Here is an 18,203-nt window from a genome sequence, read left to right as displayed (position 1 = left end):
ACAAATAAACTTAAAAAATGCGAGAGATGCGTACTAAGTAGATAGCGATACAAAATATTTCATTGATTTTGTACCGGGACAAGAAGGAATGAAGAACACCCGTTATAAAAGCAAACAATGCCAAATGTGCACATGAAGTTGAAAAGAGACGCGAAGTAATGTTACAAATCGTATTATACAGGGTTCGTACCGGTATTTAGAAAAAAAAATTTCATGACTTTTCCATGACTCTCCATGACCGTCAATATAATTTTCCAAGACTTGACTACTTGACAAGACTACTTCCATACGACAGGTTTAGCATGACTGAAAGACTAACCAAGCATATTCCATCATCTACAGTTGATAAATAGCAAACGTGTAAATGCATAGAACAAGGCAGGCACAGAGGAACAAAAATGACTAATCTGAAAATCAAGCCCACACTGGTATTATAATGAATTTAATAGTGTCAAATCGTAACAAATATTGAGTAATGCACACAAGGTTGTACATGATAATGTCAATACAGATCAGAACACGATTCAACACCACTACCCTAACATTTTCTGTATATTCATCTGCTGCTTGCTCAAGCGCTTTGCTGCTCTCCTCCGCACGCCTTTTCTTCTTCTTCAGTTCATCTAGCTCATCCAACAGGGCCTTCCTCTTCTGGGTTTTTTGGGCCTTCGCATTCTGCTCTTTCTCTTCTGCCTAATAATTATTGAAGGCTGTTTTGGCCCTGCCAGCTGCAAGCAGCATCTTCTTGGTGATGGTCATCTTGTCCAGGCCACCAACATGTGCAACATGATCAACCACAGCACGCAGGGCAACCACCGATCGCTCTTTCATGTTGTGTGTCATGATTTTCTTGTTGAACGAAAACCCTCTTTCAACCATTCTTTGGATGGAACGAACCAGAAGATGGAACGCTGCCACTGCACATCAAAAAGTTGTCGAATGCAACTGAGCTTGCTGACCGAGCTCACGTGATTGAAGAACCAATCAGAACGCAGGAAACAAGAGACTGCACAAACAGTAAACACACGCAGCACAGAAAAACGCTTCATTTTTTCTTCTTTTATTTGCAAATTCCATGACTTTCCATAACCTGAAACGAAATCCAATGACTTTCCTGGACTGGAAAATGAAAAATAAAATTCCAATGTCTTTCCAGGTTTTCCATGCCCGGTACGAACCCTGCGTATTAAATGCCGAGGACGCGTCTCTATTCAGCACAAGAAAATTAATGGCAAAACCGTGTTAATTCAATTCATGCCTTGACACGATGGTTGAACGATTGCATAAATGCCAACAAATTAACTATTATGAATCGTCTTGAAATTTAGTGTAGGAGAGGAAGGAACATAAGGCAATCACTAACGCATAATCACAGACATTAAGTTTATAGGAAACAAGAGAACAGCTCTTGTAGCAGGGGGAATTAGGAAGCATATCTCGAAAGGCCTTAACAACTAATTGTATTTAACAGGAAGCCAGTATCAAGGTAATCAGTTAAGCTAGAATTAGCATAACTAGGTAATTATTAGTTATGATAATTCAAGAATTTGTAACGAAAATAAATGGATATTTTCGGTTTAGCTTTTTGGTGATCGGTTTTAAAATTTTGTTTGAACTACGACAAACACGTTCTTCAGTGACGGGACGGTGAGAATTTTATTGAGGCGAAGATTCAGAAAGCAAACTTGTAAAACCATGACTAATTCACCAGTGAATAATAAAATAAAATTCCGTAGCTTTTGCAATGCTGAGGCCATTAGGACTAAAAAATTTCGATAAATGGAAGACAACGAAACTCACAAACAGAAATTTATGCTTTCAGAGTGCGCCTAAACTTCATACCTTCAAGATAAGTAGGACATCAGTTAAGCTACTGAGCAAGTTTGTACGATGTAAATGTAAACACTGGAATAGACTGAATTGAATGAAAATTAACGAGGCAGTTCTGTTGTTCATAAATACTGAAACTTATCACAAAAACGTTCAGAAAGTGTAATAAAATTTAACGAATCCCTCGGGTTAGAAGCTAACTATAGCAATCACTCGAGAATTCTAGCATCAAATTACATAACATATACCTTCTACGACCGCGTTTTCAACATGAATCGAGATATTTGTCAGGAAATTTGACTTGAATCACAACCAATAACTTTGGTCATCCTGCAAACATCAGGGAAGATAATTCAAAGCAGGAAGGGATTGTGGTGACGACATACCGTAACGATGAAATAAGGATTACTGATCGAAAAATGAATGATTAAGCACAAAAATCGACAATATCAAGATGAAATTGGGTCGCATTTTCATAACCACGTCATTGAATACACATTAAAGACACGATTAAAATATTTTTAATAATGTTTCAAAAGCGTCATTATTGTTCCACTAAAAACAGGTAAAATACATGATAGTTGCTTACTTTATGTATCTGATTGAATACATGTCTTATAATTTACAGGAACCATTACCAGTGTATTTAAATTAATAAAGGGCGAAAATAATTTGGATCATTAAAGTTATGAGTTATAATTAGGTTGAGGTCGTTAATTAACCATCTAGTTACCTCCATAACAAGATGAGGAATTGCACCTAATGCTTAATGACACGCGGCACAAGTGTGGCTAGAAGTTGAGTGGGCACTTACGAGCACACGTAAGGTAAGAGATGTCGCTGGAGAATATAGCGGTATGACGGTATCACAGCATGTAAAAGAAATAACGTTAGAACTCAGTATCAAGTAGCACAAGTTGCCAAGCTGATAACAAAGATGTGGATTAGCGGCATGAGAACGAGATGACAGCACTGGTACACCAGCTTTGGCATATACACAGACCAGATAAATATGTGGTCCCTCTGAACTAGAACGTTTAGAACACAGGCACAAACAGTCAGCAGTCTGAGGTGCCACCAGGTCAACATGGCGGTCGATGCAGCAGGCCACCAGCCGAAGCCCATGGTGCGTTGCCAGGGACTTCTGTCGCAGGCGTTGTCTGTGCCATTCATTTCATTGGTGCTGATTCTCTCTTGCAGGTACCTAGATAGGGTTGAATTATTAATTTAAATGTGCGAAGTGGTACAAATTGCCCGGCGGATAAAGGACTTTGCGTATGTATTGGGCGGGTCTAATCTACTTTTAGCGACACGAGGCTCAGGTAGGGTTCAGTACCGCATAATGTCCTTGCTATGTTCAAGTACCTGATCAATGATAAGCAACTTATGTGGAACCGTCTCGATACATCAATCGGGATCGGTTGGTAAAATTCAACTCAAATGGATATGCGTGCAAAATGATCATACCCGAGCGCTTTCTCAGTAAGTTACTGGAAGTGATCATAACAGCAGTAATCTCTAACAGACATTTCTTCTGTTAATACATTTAGCGCAATAGCGGCTGCGATAGTTCATAGCCCGTAGTTCGCGATTCATATTTCACCGGCCTTCACATCACGGGTTAAGAACCTTAAATTGAGAACTTTAAAAAATATAACGAAAGAAAAAGAAAGTTGCCTGAAATAAAGGTAGAAGAAGAGGTAGGTTAACGATAGGTAGTTATTTAGTCGCAACGTTTCAAGTGAGGGATAAATGGTGTCAGTAACAAAGGGACAATATTAATGAGCAGGGCGAGAAAAGAGGTGGAAAAGGAAAAAAAATCATCAAAGGGAGGAAAAAATGTAATAATATATAGGTATACTACCTGAGTAAGGTAAGAAGAGGCGCTCCAAACGTGTGGAGGAGGATGAGTGAGGCGTGGACGTAGGCGTGGTAGGAGTTAACGCCTGTGAACCCCGCCGCCACCTTAATGCTGGACAGGCTGTTGTTGTTCCCCTGCAACGACAACAACGTCAACTCGAGTACCTTTAGAACTTATTCGATTTGCACAATTGTATGGAATACAATTGTGCGTCGAATTGTACTTGGAGACTTCAGAAGAGCGTGTAGCAAAATAAAAAAATTCTTCGATGGTCCAAATGAGTAGCAGCGTGTAAAACGCCCCGATAAATGGATAGAGACAGAAATAATAACAGGAAAGCTTTGAGGGAATTCATGAAAGAGTCACTGTTATTTCTGTGAGAATTTCAACATGACTACAATATATGTGTGCGGAAAACAGAAATGACAAAACCAGCCATCGAATCAGACGCCACCCACGCACCTGAGAGAAGAAGAAAGCATCGGCGGTCCATAGCATGACCAGCGCCGCGTGCGAGGGCGGCATCGATGGATACAGACGACGATTGAGGCTCCACCTGCCCACGTAGGTGGTGAGCTGGTGCAGGCTGGACGAGCTCAGACTCGCCTGTATCATCAGCAGGCAACACAAGGGCACGTTGCTGCGCTCCTGCAGCAGCAGCCACACCAGTGTCAGCGAGCACCGCGCGTACCGCAGCAGCTGCGAGATACGTGGAGTTAGAAAAGTGCATGTGAGGGAGGGAAATAAGGAAGTGTAATGGAAGGAGAGTTGGGATGTGTGAGAGAGGTCTTTAGGTTAGATTTGGGAACATGCACATTGGGGCGTGTTGGGGATATGTAAGATAGGACATTTTTAAATTCAACGAATTGACACGTGAGTATAATGACGAATGTTATAGAAGTGGCAAAAAGTAGACAATTTAGTGCCTCACGGCAGTTTGTTGTAACTGAAACGTAGCGGATACGTTTATTGGTATTTGGATGAAAATTTCAGGATAAAGGAAATAATTCAACCAATAATAATTATACTTAGAATTTTTAACTAGTGTAAAAAACCGGTTTGCCTAGAAACAAAATGTTGCAACAGATTTCAATAATGGAAATTGAGTTGAAGGCAAGATTAGATTAAAAAATATCATCATCAATCTTAAATAAAAAATGTAAGCAGTGACGTGTTACCTGGGGCAGCAGATACGACGTCGAATTGTACTTTTGTACGACGAAACGAAAGTTTTCTTCTTTCATGATACTGCCAGTTAACTTGGAATGCTTCCAATTGTTTTTGTTGTCGACACCCAGAGCGGGGAGACGGCCATCTTGGCACTGCTCACCGTCGGCGTAAAGAGTCCTCACTTGGGAGCTTGGTGGCAGCCCCAGCAGCAGCACAGCACACCTACGCAGACGGTAGCCTGGGTGCTTCCTCCTGAAGATGAACTGCAGGAGGAAGATGCGCGCTACGCCGTACGCGAGGAGGGCTAGCGACGACCCGTAAATAACCACCGGTGCCAGTTCTCTGTCAGTCAAAAGGATTGCGAGTGGTAATACTTTACAATTAAGGGATTTGGAGCATTTAAGCGTTACAATTTATTTCGTCTGGAAAAATGGAGGATAACACGTTGGCTCCGAAGTGGCACAAATGCGTACTACGAAGTGTATTTCTCCAGGACGTAGTGGTACATAATTCAGGGTTGCCAGATGGTATAAAAAACGACCAAGCCCGCAAACAAAAAAGGTCTATAACTTATATATAATAGTATATTCTTAGGTTCCGGTGTAAAATTCCTTTTCTTTTCTTTTAGGTTTTTTTAAATTTAAGCAGAAAGTAACCCTATCATAAATTTTAGCCGGCTAACACAATTAAAAAAAAAACGAAATCGCGGAATTTGCCCGGAAAAAAAAACGTCTGGCAACCCTCATTCGAAATAGTACAAAAAATGAAATAATAGTACAAGATGAATCAATCAGAGTCAACGTAATAAAGAATGGAGAAGAAAAAGTTTTTGGATATACAAATTTTTTTGTGTGAAGAATAAGTTCCTTTTGAAAATTAGTTTCTAGCAGCAAAATGTCCATTTAACTCGCTGGATATAATAAATAATTTAAACAGCTGGATCCTATAAAAGATTGATTTAATATTCATGGTATCCGCAATTGATCTTTACACTCACTTGCCGTAATCGTCAGGCCCGAAGGGGAAGTGATACGAGAGGATATGCAGGAGCCCCAACATGTAGGCAGGAAGACACACGACGTCGCAAAGCACGAGCAAGGCCAGCCCCACCATGTGACAAGCTGCTTGCGACACCAAAGAAAACGTCGTAAAATATTCCGCTGTGTCGGGCAAGTGGCGCCACTTGTCACCTGATGAGTTCCAGGTTCTTATAACTCTGAATAATATAAGGCTCAACAACAACCCTAGACTAGCACGAGCGTAGCAACTGAAACGCATCTGCTGGTAAATCTCGGACTTTTTTCTTATAGTACGAGCCGCGGCGGTGGTGAGGGCTCCGGCGAGATTAAAGTCAGCGGTTTCGACTTGTGAGTCAAGATTTGAAGTGACAAGTGAGCTGTGGCCGTACAAATGGTCATATGAGCCGCGCAGTCTGACGAACTGCTCATCTCTTTGTAGTTGCATCGCGTCGTATGGGTCACGAGGAGCTTCATTGTCATCAGTGAACTCCGACGATGTAGAAGTGAATAAATTCACCACGGCCTGATGGAAGCAAGTGAATTTTAGAAATGCATCCTGCAGAAGATATCTGTACAAGAATTTGATCTTATCACAGCGCAAAGAGTATATAAATTCATTTTAATTAAATTTCAAGTGATAACGTACATTTTATGATGAAGAAAAAAATTGAAAAGCAAGACGGGAAACAACGAAGCTGCGTTTTTCTCATTAACAGAAAATAGAATTTAAGGCATGAGAAAGAATCCTAATGTATTTGGAGGAATAAATTTTATAAAGTTGAGAGAAACATTTACCTGTTGTCCCCCAAAGGTGATAAAACAACATCTGACGCAGCATAGCAGCACCACGAGGAGAGCCGACGTCAGGAAGAAATAGAAAGTTTGATGTTCCTCCTCAACAAAACTTGATCCGAAAAGGCTGAGGGTGTGGGCCACTACACCCACCACCAGCACCACAGACGCCAGCTTGAACGGCGTGGCACTGGTCTCAGGCTTACAAGCCGCCTGCAAAATAATGTGATGTTTTATTTTCCTCATGTATTTACATCATGGGCGCTGAATAATGTCGCTCATCAGAAAAACCGAGTGGACACAGTCGTCTTTTGCGGAAATAACTGCAAGAATTTTGGCATAAATTAAAAATGAACTAATATCAAATAATTTGGCAGATCCGGTCATTGCGTTCTACCTAATAGCATTGTATTATTTTGGAATTTTGCGAGAGTTTGATGCTATTTTATGTAATAGGACATTTTGAAGCTTACGTTCACGGTGTTCAACTCTGCTTGTCCACAACACTGTGAAAAAATGCACGTCATGGCCCAAACGCATGAAAACTACCAATGCCATGATGTAGGTTTTTCCATGTTTATTGTGGAACCGAATAGATAAATTAATCATGTCTTTAGTCCCATCTTGAGCGTAAAGATTAAATATTTAAACACTTGACTACTTTTATTCTAAAAAGATTCTCGAAAGACTCAAGATTATTAATCAGTTCTCAAAAACGACCCCATTGAAAGCAAGGGTGTCATTATAATAGAATATGAGTGAAGAATAAGAACCGAACTCATCCATAGAGAATAAGAACTTATCTATAGTACCTTTCCGGCCTTGAAGGTAGTCACGGTAGTTCTGAAGAGCAGCATGGAATAGATAGCAGGTGGCAGCAGCAGCCACGTCACGCTCGAACGAGCATCACAAATGCTGGTGCTGTCTCGTCCAGTCAGCATACCGCACATGAGACTCCACAGCACCAGCACGACGCCTGCACAGCACGCCACGGTGCCTAGCGTGGCTTCCTTCACTGCTGACGTCGACAGGCCGGACAGGAGCAGCAGCATGCGGCTCGAAACAAACTGGAAGAGATGATATATCTTGTTACATTCAAGTCCACATTTGAAAGTCCAAGGGCCTTTTTCTTTGAAAGTCTAGATAAAAAATGAAGTAATTATGGAGGAATTTTTGCAAAGTCGCCAAGGAAATGACATGCATGACACCAATAGGCTTTAAAAAGCTTCCCATCATCGCATGAGGACAAAGCATTATCAATAATAAAACATTTCTTCTTAATAATTTCAGTAGACAAAGATTAACCACGGTTATTGGAATTATTGTCAATTATTTATTGACGAAGACTAACCACGGTTATTGGAATTATTGTCAATTATTTATTGACGAAGACTAACCAGGAACAGGACGACAGCGCTGGCCGCCAGCACAGGCAGGTCATAAGTCTTCATCTTATTGACGAGAATATCAGAGGCTTTCCTGCAGGTCTTCTCGTAGAGCGCCACAATCTGCATGAGTCGACCGTGGGCCATCACGCCGCTGTCCCGCACCCTGCCTGCCTGGGGGCCCACGCAGCTCTTGGTCCTGTTGTCTGTAGCAAATATTTCTTCAGTGAAATGTTTAAGGTTGTTTCATCGGGAAGCTCAGCTGATATCAGCAAGCTCAGCTAACATAAGCACGCTCAACAAATATCAGTGAACTTGAATTATTTATAAGTAAACTTGACCAATGTCATAGTATAGTATCTTCGGCATTAAAGAATAGGCCTGGATAGGCCTGTCGCCGATTCTTGTACTTTTCTTGACTAGACTGGCCTTACGGACGGTAGATTTAAAATCCTTCTAGATATCAGTTGTTCCGTAGGGTACGAGGCATTTTAAGACTAAACATATGCTCCTGCATGGCCTTGTCTAGTCTGTTCTTGAACGCGTCCATACTCGGAGCGTCAACAATATCTTCAGGGAGGCTGTTCCACATGTCAGTGACTCGAAGCGAAAAGAAATGTTGTCGCGTGGATAAGTTGAACCGCAGTTTTTTTAGTTTATAGCTGTGGCCCCTGGTGTTGGTTCTTGTTTCAAATTCTCATGTCATGAATTTCAACAGTCATTTTCTCAGTCATGAAATTCAACAAATAGAATTGAATTCAATAATGAATCAACAAAACAGGTCTCTCCTTTTATGTCATCAAATGTTCAGTCATAATTGCAGAATAAGCATTTGATAAAGAATGCGTACAAACACTGATCAGAATTCATTGGATGATCAACACTTTCANATTGCAAAACAGGCATTTGATAAAGAATGCGTACAAACACTGACCAGAATTCATTGGATGATCAACACTTTCATGCATTCCACTGAAGTCATAGCCTATACAAGATATTGTTTAAAAGAATAATTTAATTTATGTATGTATTATTTTAGAAAACACACCTAGCAAAGTGAAATGGATTGGCTATGAATGCATTGTTACCAGGAAGGTCGTCAAGCGTATGCAGTGCCACATTGAAGAATATTTACATTAATACATGCATTTTTGTAGTGAACATCTCCAAGAAACTGTAGGGAGGAGATATAACTGCATTCCGTTCTCTGTAAGTTCATCAGGCTTTTGCCATATTCTTATTATTATTCTATTCTTATTAATTATTTCATATAATAATATTCTATTCTTATTAATTCTAATTCTTATAATCATGGTTTTTGTAAACACGCTTTAAGAACTGAAGTAAAGCTACGAATAGGATGTTACCGGCAAGCTCATCAGCCGTTTGCTGCGCCGCCCTATTCTCCAGGTCCAGCAGGAAATCGTAGTTCTGTGCCTCTAGCCACTCAGCTTCCACCATCAGAGCCGAGGCGTCTCCTTAACAAAATACAAACGGCAATAAATAATCAAATTAGTAGGAATACATTTTTATAAAGGAAGTGGTAAAATAATCGATTGGCTTAATGTAAACAAAATTGTCAGAACTAAGTTATAACTTTCCTTTTAGAATAAAATAGAATTCACTTATTATGATACATAGAACACGAAAATAGTCATGAACAATCATATTCAAATCGAACTTCATATTACGGGAGTATCTTATCATTACGAATTATCACTATCAAAGCTTCCTAGACTTAATAAAGTCAACAATATTTTTCCAAGCTTAGGTTGGCTTATTAAGTTGACTTAATAAAGTCAACAATATTGGAATATTTTTCAATATTCCAATAACGGAATATGAAAAGATTATTTCAATATTCCAATAATACAATATGATAAGATTATTTCAATATTCCAGTAATGCAATATGAAAAGAACCCCTTGCTTTAAACAATGTACATTAATTAGTGCTCAAGATTCAAGGAAAATGAAAGTAAGTTTCTCCCCACAGCACAAGTATCTGACCAGCAGGTAAGGAAGCAGCCTCCAGTATGTGGAGGAGTCGCTTAGCCTCGGACTTGTAGAGCTGCAGGAGGTCATAGGCGTCCACGAGAGGGCTCAGGAGGGACAACAGGGGCACCCCCACGCTGCTGGCGGGCACCGACACGCCGCTTAGTACTGCCAGGGTGCTTGACAGGTCTACTTGGCGGATCATCAGTTGTTCTCTTGACCTGCAGCCAAGAAATGGACTCGATGCATTAGTATCGTGACATTGTTTGCCAAATAGCGTTATGAAATTCATGTGAATTGGAAGTAATAGTACGATTCTATTCACGTAATCCAAAAGTGCAAAATGAAGCGTGTTTCTAAACCTGTTTGCTATTGTGCAAGCCATCTAGACAAAAGCTATCGTTAAGATTAGGTTTATCTCTGATCCTGAGAGATTCTAAACCTTAATGCAACATGCAGGAAAAGCTAAGGGGAGAACAGGAGAATTACAGATAATATTAATAATCACCTACACTAAGAATTAAACGATCGTAATTTCAGTAAAAAGAGTATTAGTAACCGGCACTAAAAATGCTGGACACTTCTTTTAGGAATAGGTATACCTACAGTACAGTAAAACGGTTTGGCGGTATGAAGACAGAGATGAAGAAAAATATTCTATGAACAAACACGTTCTCTACATGGCAACTAATAAAGGCCAAAAAAATGAATGCAACAATAAGATTAAATAATAACTTAGAGGAAGTTAGTGGGCTAACGAAATGAGGTTGCCTGTAGGGAAATATAACGCGGTAGGCTCGACAAGCGAGTCAGTCTCGACACAGAAAGGAAAGAGCGAGGCCATGGATGTTGGAATCCAATGAGCAGTACGCAGTAGAGCGATGCAATAACAAACTGTCTCGAGACGATTTCGTAATGGACTGAGGTTTGCCATAAAAGAGAGAAGCCCGACGTGAATTATTGAGCATTTTTATATTAATACAAATATTCTTTGGGAAAACAGCCCATAACATTCATATACCAAAACACTCACACAATTTATGTTTCCTTTAACAACACCAGTGCAACAACGCATACGCCCAAGGTCACTCATGTTTAAATTAGAACCGAGGACGTATATATAAAGGGAACACGTCAGCTAACTAGTGCTACTCCCTGACATTACTCATAACACAAGTCCCGTTGCAGTAATTTATGGTTGCTGTGTCTATAATTTTCAATACAGGGTTTTTATATCTTTCTTGTATTTCATTCACACCCTTGATTTATATCCACTCACTGCCGTTATGACCACGAGAACTTTGCAAGTCTTCTAAAGCATTTGACGCCATACTGATGCAAACCGGACCAAGTATAAGTAATGGTCAAAATGCAAGGTTCAACTATTCGATAGAAATAATAGTATATTTAAGCATTACTATTAAACAGCGTTTCCAAATGTTTAGAAGATACAAAAAAAAATTCTTAGATAAATAAGCTTCAGTAACTACCATAATATCAAATGAGACTCTCACAACTCTTACTTCCTACTCTCAACACGCGGACCCATGAAGACAGCAGCCGTATGAAGTTCTTCATAACTGCTGCCGCCGTGTCCGCCTTCATCCAGCATGCCGTGGTCACCGCACACCAGGATCAGGTAGTTGCAGCCCTACAATCATCAACTAATATTTAATATGAATTTTTGATAGTGACAGTGACACACTATAATAGATTCATCGAAGACAAAGAAGCTTGGATATGAAAATAAGGTATATAAAATTTACCGAGGCTTCAAGTCTGAGATTGGCGGCACGAACAACGTTGCTCATTTGCGTGAGCTTGTCGTCAATGAGGCGATGCTTGGAGCCATGGGAGTGGCCGATGTGATCCAGACCCAAGTAGTGCAGGATGGCCACGTCCCAAGAGGCGAGCTCTTCTGATCCTGTGGTAGGGAGAACTTAAATAAACTCTACAGTTGTCTGAACTCAACAGATACCTGTATTGCTCTATAAAGTATAGAACTAAGATAGATCAATTCCAAGAGAACGAAGAACATGAATTGCTTTGGACACTAAGATGAAAATGCTGTTTCAGAAGCTGAGTATCTAACACCATAATTAAAATAGAAGGAAGAAATAATGCTGGACTGTGAATTTACATTTGAGTTTGATCAAGATCAGACTGATAATGATATAAACATTCAAAAATGTCACTCAGATATGTTATGGAATATTTGATTGGTAAGTAACCAGTACAGAATTACATCTCACCGTTGAAGAGACTTCGTAAATGACGTGAGACGTTCCGATCAACCTGTTCAAGGGAAGAAATATTGAAAAACCATTCAGATTTTCAGATCAATTAATAATAAAATATATTTTTTCCTTGTCTACGGACAAATAAAAATTTTGCTTTGAATCTGGTAAACTAAAAAAAAAATAAAAATTAAACAGCTTGCATTCAACATTAAAACCTAATTTGCTCAATTACAAATGTACATTTTGAACCCTGACTGTGTAGTACTTTATTCAACAAATAACATTGAAAGTATAGCACTCTAGAAAAAAATCTAGATCAAAAGGATAGTATGGTACTTTAGGTTAACAAAATTATTTTAAAAGTAATTGTTAAAGTTTCACCTTGCAAATACCAATACAAGATTGCCCCCATTTTGATTGTTCATACTTTGAGAGACAAGAACTTGGAGATACATGATACAACTAGAATAATTACTATATAGAATAAGAATAATTTTTACCTCAGTATAATCAGAGACAAAAAATGAAGACACAGGATCAGCAAATACAAAGTGACCAGGAAACATGGCAGACCAGGTGTCATCTCCAAAAAACCTGAAGAATTCAGAACCAATTCAAATAACAAAGTTCAGTGATATAGCAACAAAAGTTTGGCAAGAAAATAATAAACGTACTAATAACACACATGACAAACAATCAGATGCATTTCTTAAGATCTAGAAGAATTTCAATTGATAAAATACTAGTGAATTCACATGTATTCAAGACAAACATTTACCATCAATAATTCATTCTGGAATCTGATCAATCCATAAAATTGATTAAATTCTGTATGTACAATATGGAGGCTTCATATTATGCATACAAAATTTCATACAATAAAAATACAGGGCTATTGTATCCTGGATCGAATATGCTGACTAGATTTTTCAACATGCCATCAAATAGGAAGAAACTCAACAATAAACATCATAATTTAATTTTATTCACTTTATTCGTCTACCAGAATTTTTCCACTTAGTCACAATGTTATCTTGTGTCACTTCTGAGGTACCAAAATTCGATGCTATGCTCATGAAGCCTGGTATTGAGCCGCTTACTAGAGACTGAAAAAAATAGAAAAATATTAACAATGCAAGAAATGAATATATATGACAATGCACTTGCAGCCTGGCATATCAAATCAATTGTATCGACCACTAATGTAGCTTGCTGGTGTAATTTGCTGAGGACACAGAAAAAAATTCAGATACAATGAAGATTCAACTACAAAATTGATTACTTCATCTTACATTCAACAAAACACATGATATCATGAAGAAAATTCAGCTTTATAGGACCTTTATTGTTTTTTTTTTCTTAAGTTGTGTGACAAATACAAAAAATATGAATATCAACGCAGAAGTAATGAATTCAGCCAAAATGGAAGCACACACCAGAAGTCTAGGAGCAGTGACAGTTGGTGTGAACGTCATGACATCATATGCAGTTGCTCTTGATTTCATTGTGTGCTGATGCCCCAAGTTACTTTGAGAGTAATTTAATAGTGATGCAACATAGGGCATGCGAGATGGATACCTAATGGAGGCAGAACCTCCATCATCAATATCAGAATGCAGTGTCAGAACGTGGTCCTGACGTAGACCATCCACCACCATCAGAAATATCTTTGGAATGCCACCTTTCAGTGGTACAGGATTTGACCTGCAATGAAAATGGTATGCAATTATTGAATATGATTTACATTGAATAGCACACAAGAACAGGAGCTTGAATACACCAAGTCAAAAGATTGTATGAACTAAAAATAAATTAAACAATAGCAGTAAGAATTCCTTATCATAATTACTTACTTGCTGTACAGATACATTTGCCAATTGAGCACGGCAGGGATTTTGAATCATAGTGCAAGTACATTACTTGTGTGAACAAACATGAATTTTGCGAAAAACTATTTTTTAAGAACATAGTATTGGCTGGAGTTAGAAGATTCAACTTCATTAAAAGATTGGACTTTCATTGGCCATACTTTATACTGTTTTAGAATAGACTTAATAATGCATACATATTTTTATTTCTCAACAAGGAAACTCCTTTCAATGCTATTTTGTTTGTTGATAGCATTGAGTTGCAATCGCCAGATAAGCATCACTTGTCGTCTGCCAGCCCATTGTAAATAATGCTGTCAATCTACAGTATTTTTGTCTAGGCAAGTATGGCTATGTTGCCAAGTGCCAACCTTGCATCTCTGCATGAACAAGCTGTATGTCTTTGATTTATATGTTTTGTACCCTGTGTAGTTGTGCTTTTAGGGCATAACTTCCAGCTAACTCTTCAGCTATTCTCAGCAGTGTATTGGGGATCATACCCTCAGTAACTGTGACTGGCTTATGGCATTTGGCACAGCTCATACCCATGCCACTTTTCTGTATTTCAAATTCCATACCTTGCTATTACACCTTTTGTTGACACTTGTACCTCTGAAGTTGCAATTCTGTCTCCTGGAGCTTTGGACCATCTATGTCAACTTAAAAAATTGTGCCCCTTGTATGGAGAATCTTGCACAGCACTTGAAGATCATTAGTATATGATGAAAAATTCCCCTTGTGTTCATTCCTATCCTCTCCAAAGCAAGGGAATTTAAAGCTGGACCAAAGCGCAACTCTTTAGCCCTTGTGTTGAAAATCGATACAAAAGTTTCCATCAAAGTCAGCACCAATATTTCATCTTTGTGGCAGTGTTTCCAGTTACACTTGGGTTAAAACCACACTCAAATTCAGTAATGGCTTGAAAAGTAAGGACAGATCCTACCTTCTTATTACCTGTAGGCTGTAGGTGAGACTGGACTTGAGTTTGGTATTTCACTCTCAAGACTGAGCAGAGCACACTTTGATTTGATTGTGAGATTTGACTGATTCAATAGGTTACATTTTTAGCAGATGTAGGGGTAAGTCAAGACACTGAAGTCACTGATATTATGATATATGGCAATGATCCAAGAAGTGTGAAGTTCAGGCATGAAGTATCTCAATTACTCACAAAATAGCTGCACAATTGGCTTCCAATCTATCTTGCATCATGAATAAAATGCTGGAAATTAGGGCTGAACAATGAAAGCCTACTGATAAACCATATCATTCTACAAACTTTCATCAAAAAATTTATTAAATCACTTACACAATGGGTTCTCCAACAGGCTGGAAGAAAATAAACCCGGAGAGGAAAGCCATGATAATGGAGCACACTAGCAGCTGCTCAATCAAGAGTGTGATGGGCTTCATTACGTTGATTGGTCAAGATTGACCCAGGTCCCACTCCCAGTCTCTGTGCCCAATCTGCAAAAAACATTATAGAGAATATTATTAACTTGAAACATTATCTAAAATATTATTTTTTAATTAATTTGGAATAAGAATACAGAGCTAAATCTTAATTTAACTGTGCTAAATTCTGAACCAACAAAGTCTGCATCTCTCTCAACCCACACATCCAACATTCCATTGATGAATGAGAGCAACTTAGCAAGTTAGTATATCAATGGTCTCATGACATGAGTCATGAGCAGGATGGAATACTTACTAAAAATTGTGGTTTCTATATTACTTTGAGTTTTGATCCATGTAGGCGGCACTCGCGGCAGGCCAGTGTTTTGATACAAAAATTCAAGTTTGAAAAATTGAAAAGCTGTGTAGCTATATTACCTAATTTGAGAAAAATTTATACTCACTCTGAGACCGTGACTGACGGTGACTCCGTCAATGCCAAATAATGTAATAACTTGCAAATTCAAACAGACTTTCAAAAAATTAATTAGATCGATAAGATTTACATCAGTACATGATAATTAGTTCATTAACAATAATTGAAGACAATGAAGTAAACTTAAATGAAATGACTGAACTTCTGAAGCATTTGCAGAATTTTTGGTTCTCTGTCAGAAAGATCAAAAAAATTAGGTAGGTAGGCAGGCGGCACAGGCCTATACAACTCATCTAAAATGAAAGAATGCAGGTTAGGTATTTAAATATTTTGGCTCCAAAACAGTCAGAGGTCAGTACTCAGTGACAGTCAGTCAGTGGTGTTTCTTGAGAAGCTAAGAAAATAAATAATTTTCTCATCTGTTTTCAATTAGCTAGTTCTAGACTAGTTTACTACTAAGAAAATCCAGAATTGACATTTCCATCTTGACTATTGAGCCCTATTAATATTATTAGTATTAAACTATTATTACTATAAAGACCTGTGCTGTATCTTGCCTAGTATTTGGAATATTGGGCAGAAGTTTCCTAAGCCGGCTTAGCGCCTTAGCCTAAGGTTGCAGCTTGCAGGCGCCAGACAGAAACAATTGTTTTGCACACAATTTGTGGAAATTGCAGGGAAAATCGCATTTTTATTTTTTCACAATAAAAATTGGAAAAGGCCGCAGAAACAGCTGAAATTGACCTTATTCACAGCCACAGGTGTTTTAACCAATCAACGGGTGTGAGTGGCTTCTGCCTTGTGCCCAATTTTTTAATTTCGAGTCAAACTGTCCAATTACAGGTGCAAATTTTAGACCTGTAAGGCTGTAGCCTTGTAGGTAGTGTAGTCTGTAGCCATTTTGAAATATTAGGCAGGATTTCCTATAATTGAGGTTAAAAACAATTATTTCACTGGTGGATTGAAAAGATCGCGGGGGAAAAAATAATTTTGAAAGAAATTTCTCAATCGTTGCGAATATCAGTCCTTTTCGCCACATAGGCCTACCCGTCATACCGTAACAGGCGTAACTAACGAAAGAACGAGAATTTGTGATTTGTCAAATTTACGCCTGGAAAAACTGCTCGTAAAGCTCGTTCAAAAAATACGTGTAAAATTAAAAGTGTCATAGCTGTCGGCTGAGGCTAAACCAGCGTTGCCAACTGGTATATTTCTATACCAGATTTCACAAATCTGGGATTTTCAAACGGTGTCTGAGATGAATATTTTAGATCTGGTATATTTGCCTAAAACTGTTTTTTTCTGATTTACTGCATTAAGTTCACGGGTGGATAGCTAGAGGTCAGCATAGCCAAAGTACACAGTGCGATTCATATACCTTCCCGAACGTAACGCAGACGGGCATCTTCACGGCTTTTGACACAAAGCGCCCACCACAACAGCGCCGTTCAGTCACAGGCCGGAGCGCATACAGGCCGGAGCACAACTGGCCCTACCGCAACAGCTACTCCTAATGTAACCTAACCTAACCTGCGCCGCCTGTTGCGCTCCGGCCAGTTGCGCTGTGGAGCAGTGGCTGTGTTGTGCAAAGCAGATTTACTGTTAGCCGGAGTTACCCACAGCTCATTGGTCTGAGGCTATGTGTAGATATTGTATGCTGATGATTGGCGTTAGGCCCAGGGCCTGTTAGGCTGTTTACTAGTCAATTTTGTTACCCACGGCTGCGTTCCCAGTTCCACCTCTGAAGTTTGAACTTCCCCCAGCGTAGGCGTGTATTATATGGATTACCTTCAGAGTGCCACTAGAGCTTTCTCGCAATTTTTTGGAGCCGCTAGATAACAGCTTCATAAAATAACTCCAATCTAAATGTTAACATTCGAAAATATGGCTTTGTGCAGTAAGAGCACGAGAGTAATGATTCTTGATTGATTACTGAGCAGTGATGATATGGCCTTTGACGATTGAAGCTACGATCTCTGCGACGCAAGCTCCTCCATATCTGTTTGGTATTTTTTAATTCTGGAGTGTCATTCAAGATTTCACTGATCTTGAAAGTCATAATTTATTCATGGAACAGGCTGACTACTGCATAACTAGTCTACTTTTACCAGTCTAGAATGCATTCGGGAGAGAGTTTTCACAAGCCACCTATGTGAAAAACGAGCAACGAAACAGAATTTCAAGTAAGGTACTGGAGTCCATTATTCAAACAA

The 18,203-nt window shown here is 39.0% G+C and overlaps 1 protein-coding gene across 1 annotated transcript; it reads right to left on the bottom strand.

Moving 5' to 3' along the window:
* Positions 1-1,114: 1,114 nt before the first annotated feature.
* LOC108665970 (GPI ethanolamine phosphate transferase 2-like) lies at positions 1,115-16,215 on the bottom strand. Its single transcript, XM_018152781.2, has 18 exons — positions 16,019-16,215; positions 15,469-15,626; positions 13,728-13,995; positions 13,282-13,397; positions 12,792-12,885; positions 12,304-12,346; positions 11,818-11,975; positions 11,575-11,702; positions 10,067-10,272; positions 9,425-9,535; positions 8,066-8,263; positions 7,485-7,801; positions 6,676-6,885; positions 5,859-6,403; positions 4,870-5,203; positions 4,154-4,390; positions 3,695-3,825; positions 1,115-3,034 (listed from the first exon to the last, which is right to left on the bottom strand). The coding sequence occupies exons 2-18, from the start codon at positions 15,570-15,572 to the stop codon at positions 2,734-2,736; spliced, it is 3,501 nt and encodes a 1,166-aa protein (XP_018008270.2). The 5' UTR covers positions 15,573-15,626; positions 16,019-16,215; the 3' UTR covers positions 1,115-2,733.
* Positions 16,216-18,203: the final 1,988 nt, after the last annotated feature.

This window comes from Hyalella azteca, unplaced genomic scaffold (genome assembly GCF_000764305.2).
Source record: "Hyalella azteca isolate HAZT.00-mixed unplaced genomic scaffold, Hazt_2.0.2 contig6753, whole genome shotgun sequence".
Taxonomy (NCBI): Eukaryota; Metazoa; Arthropoda; class Malacostraca; order Amphipoda; family Hyalellidae; genus Hyalella; species Hyalella azteca.
Note: the sequence above shows the minus strand (reverse complement) of the source record. Positions and strands in the feature narration are given on the sequence as shown.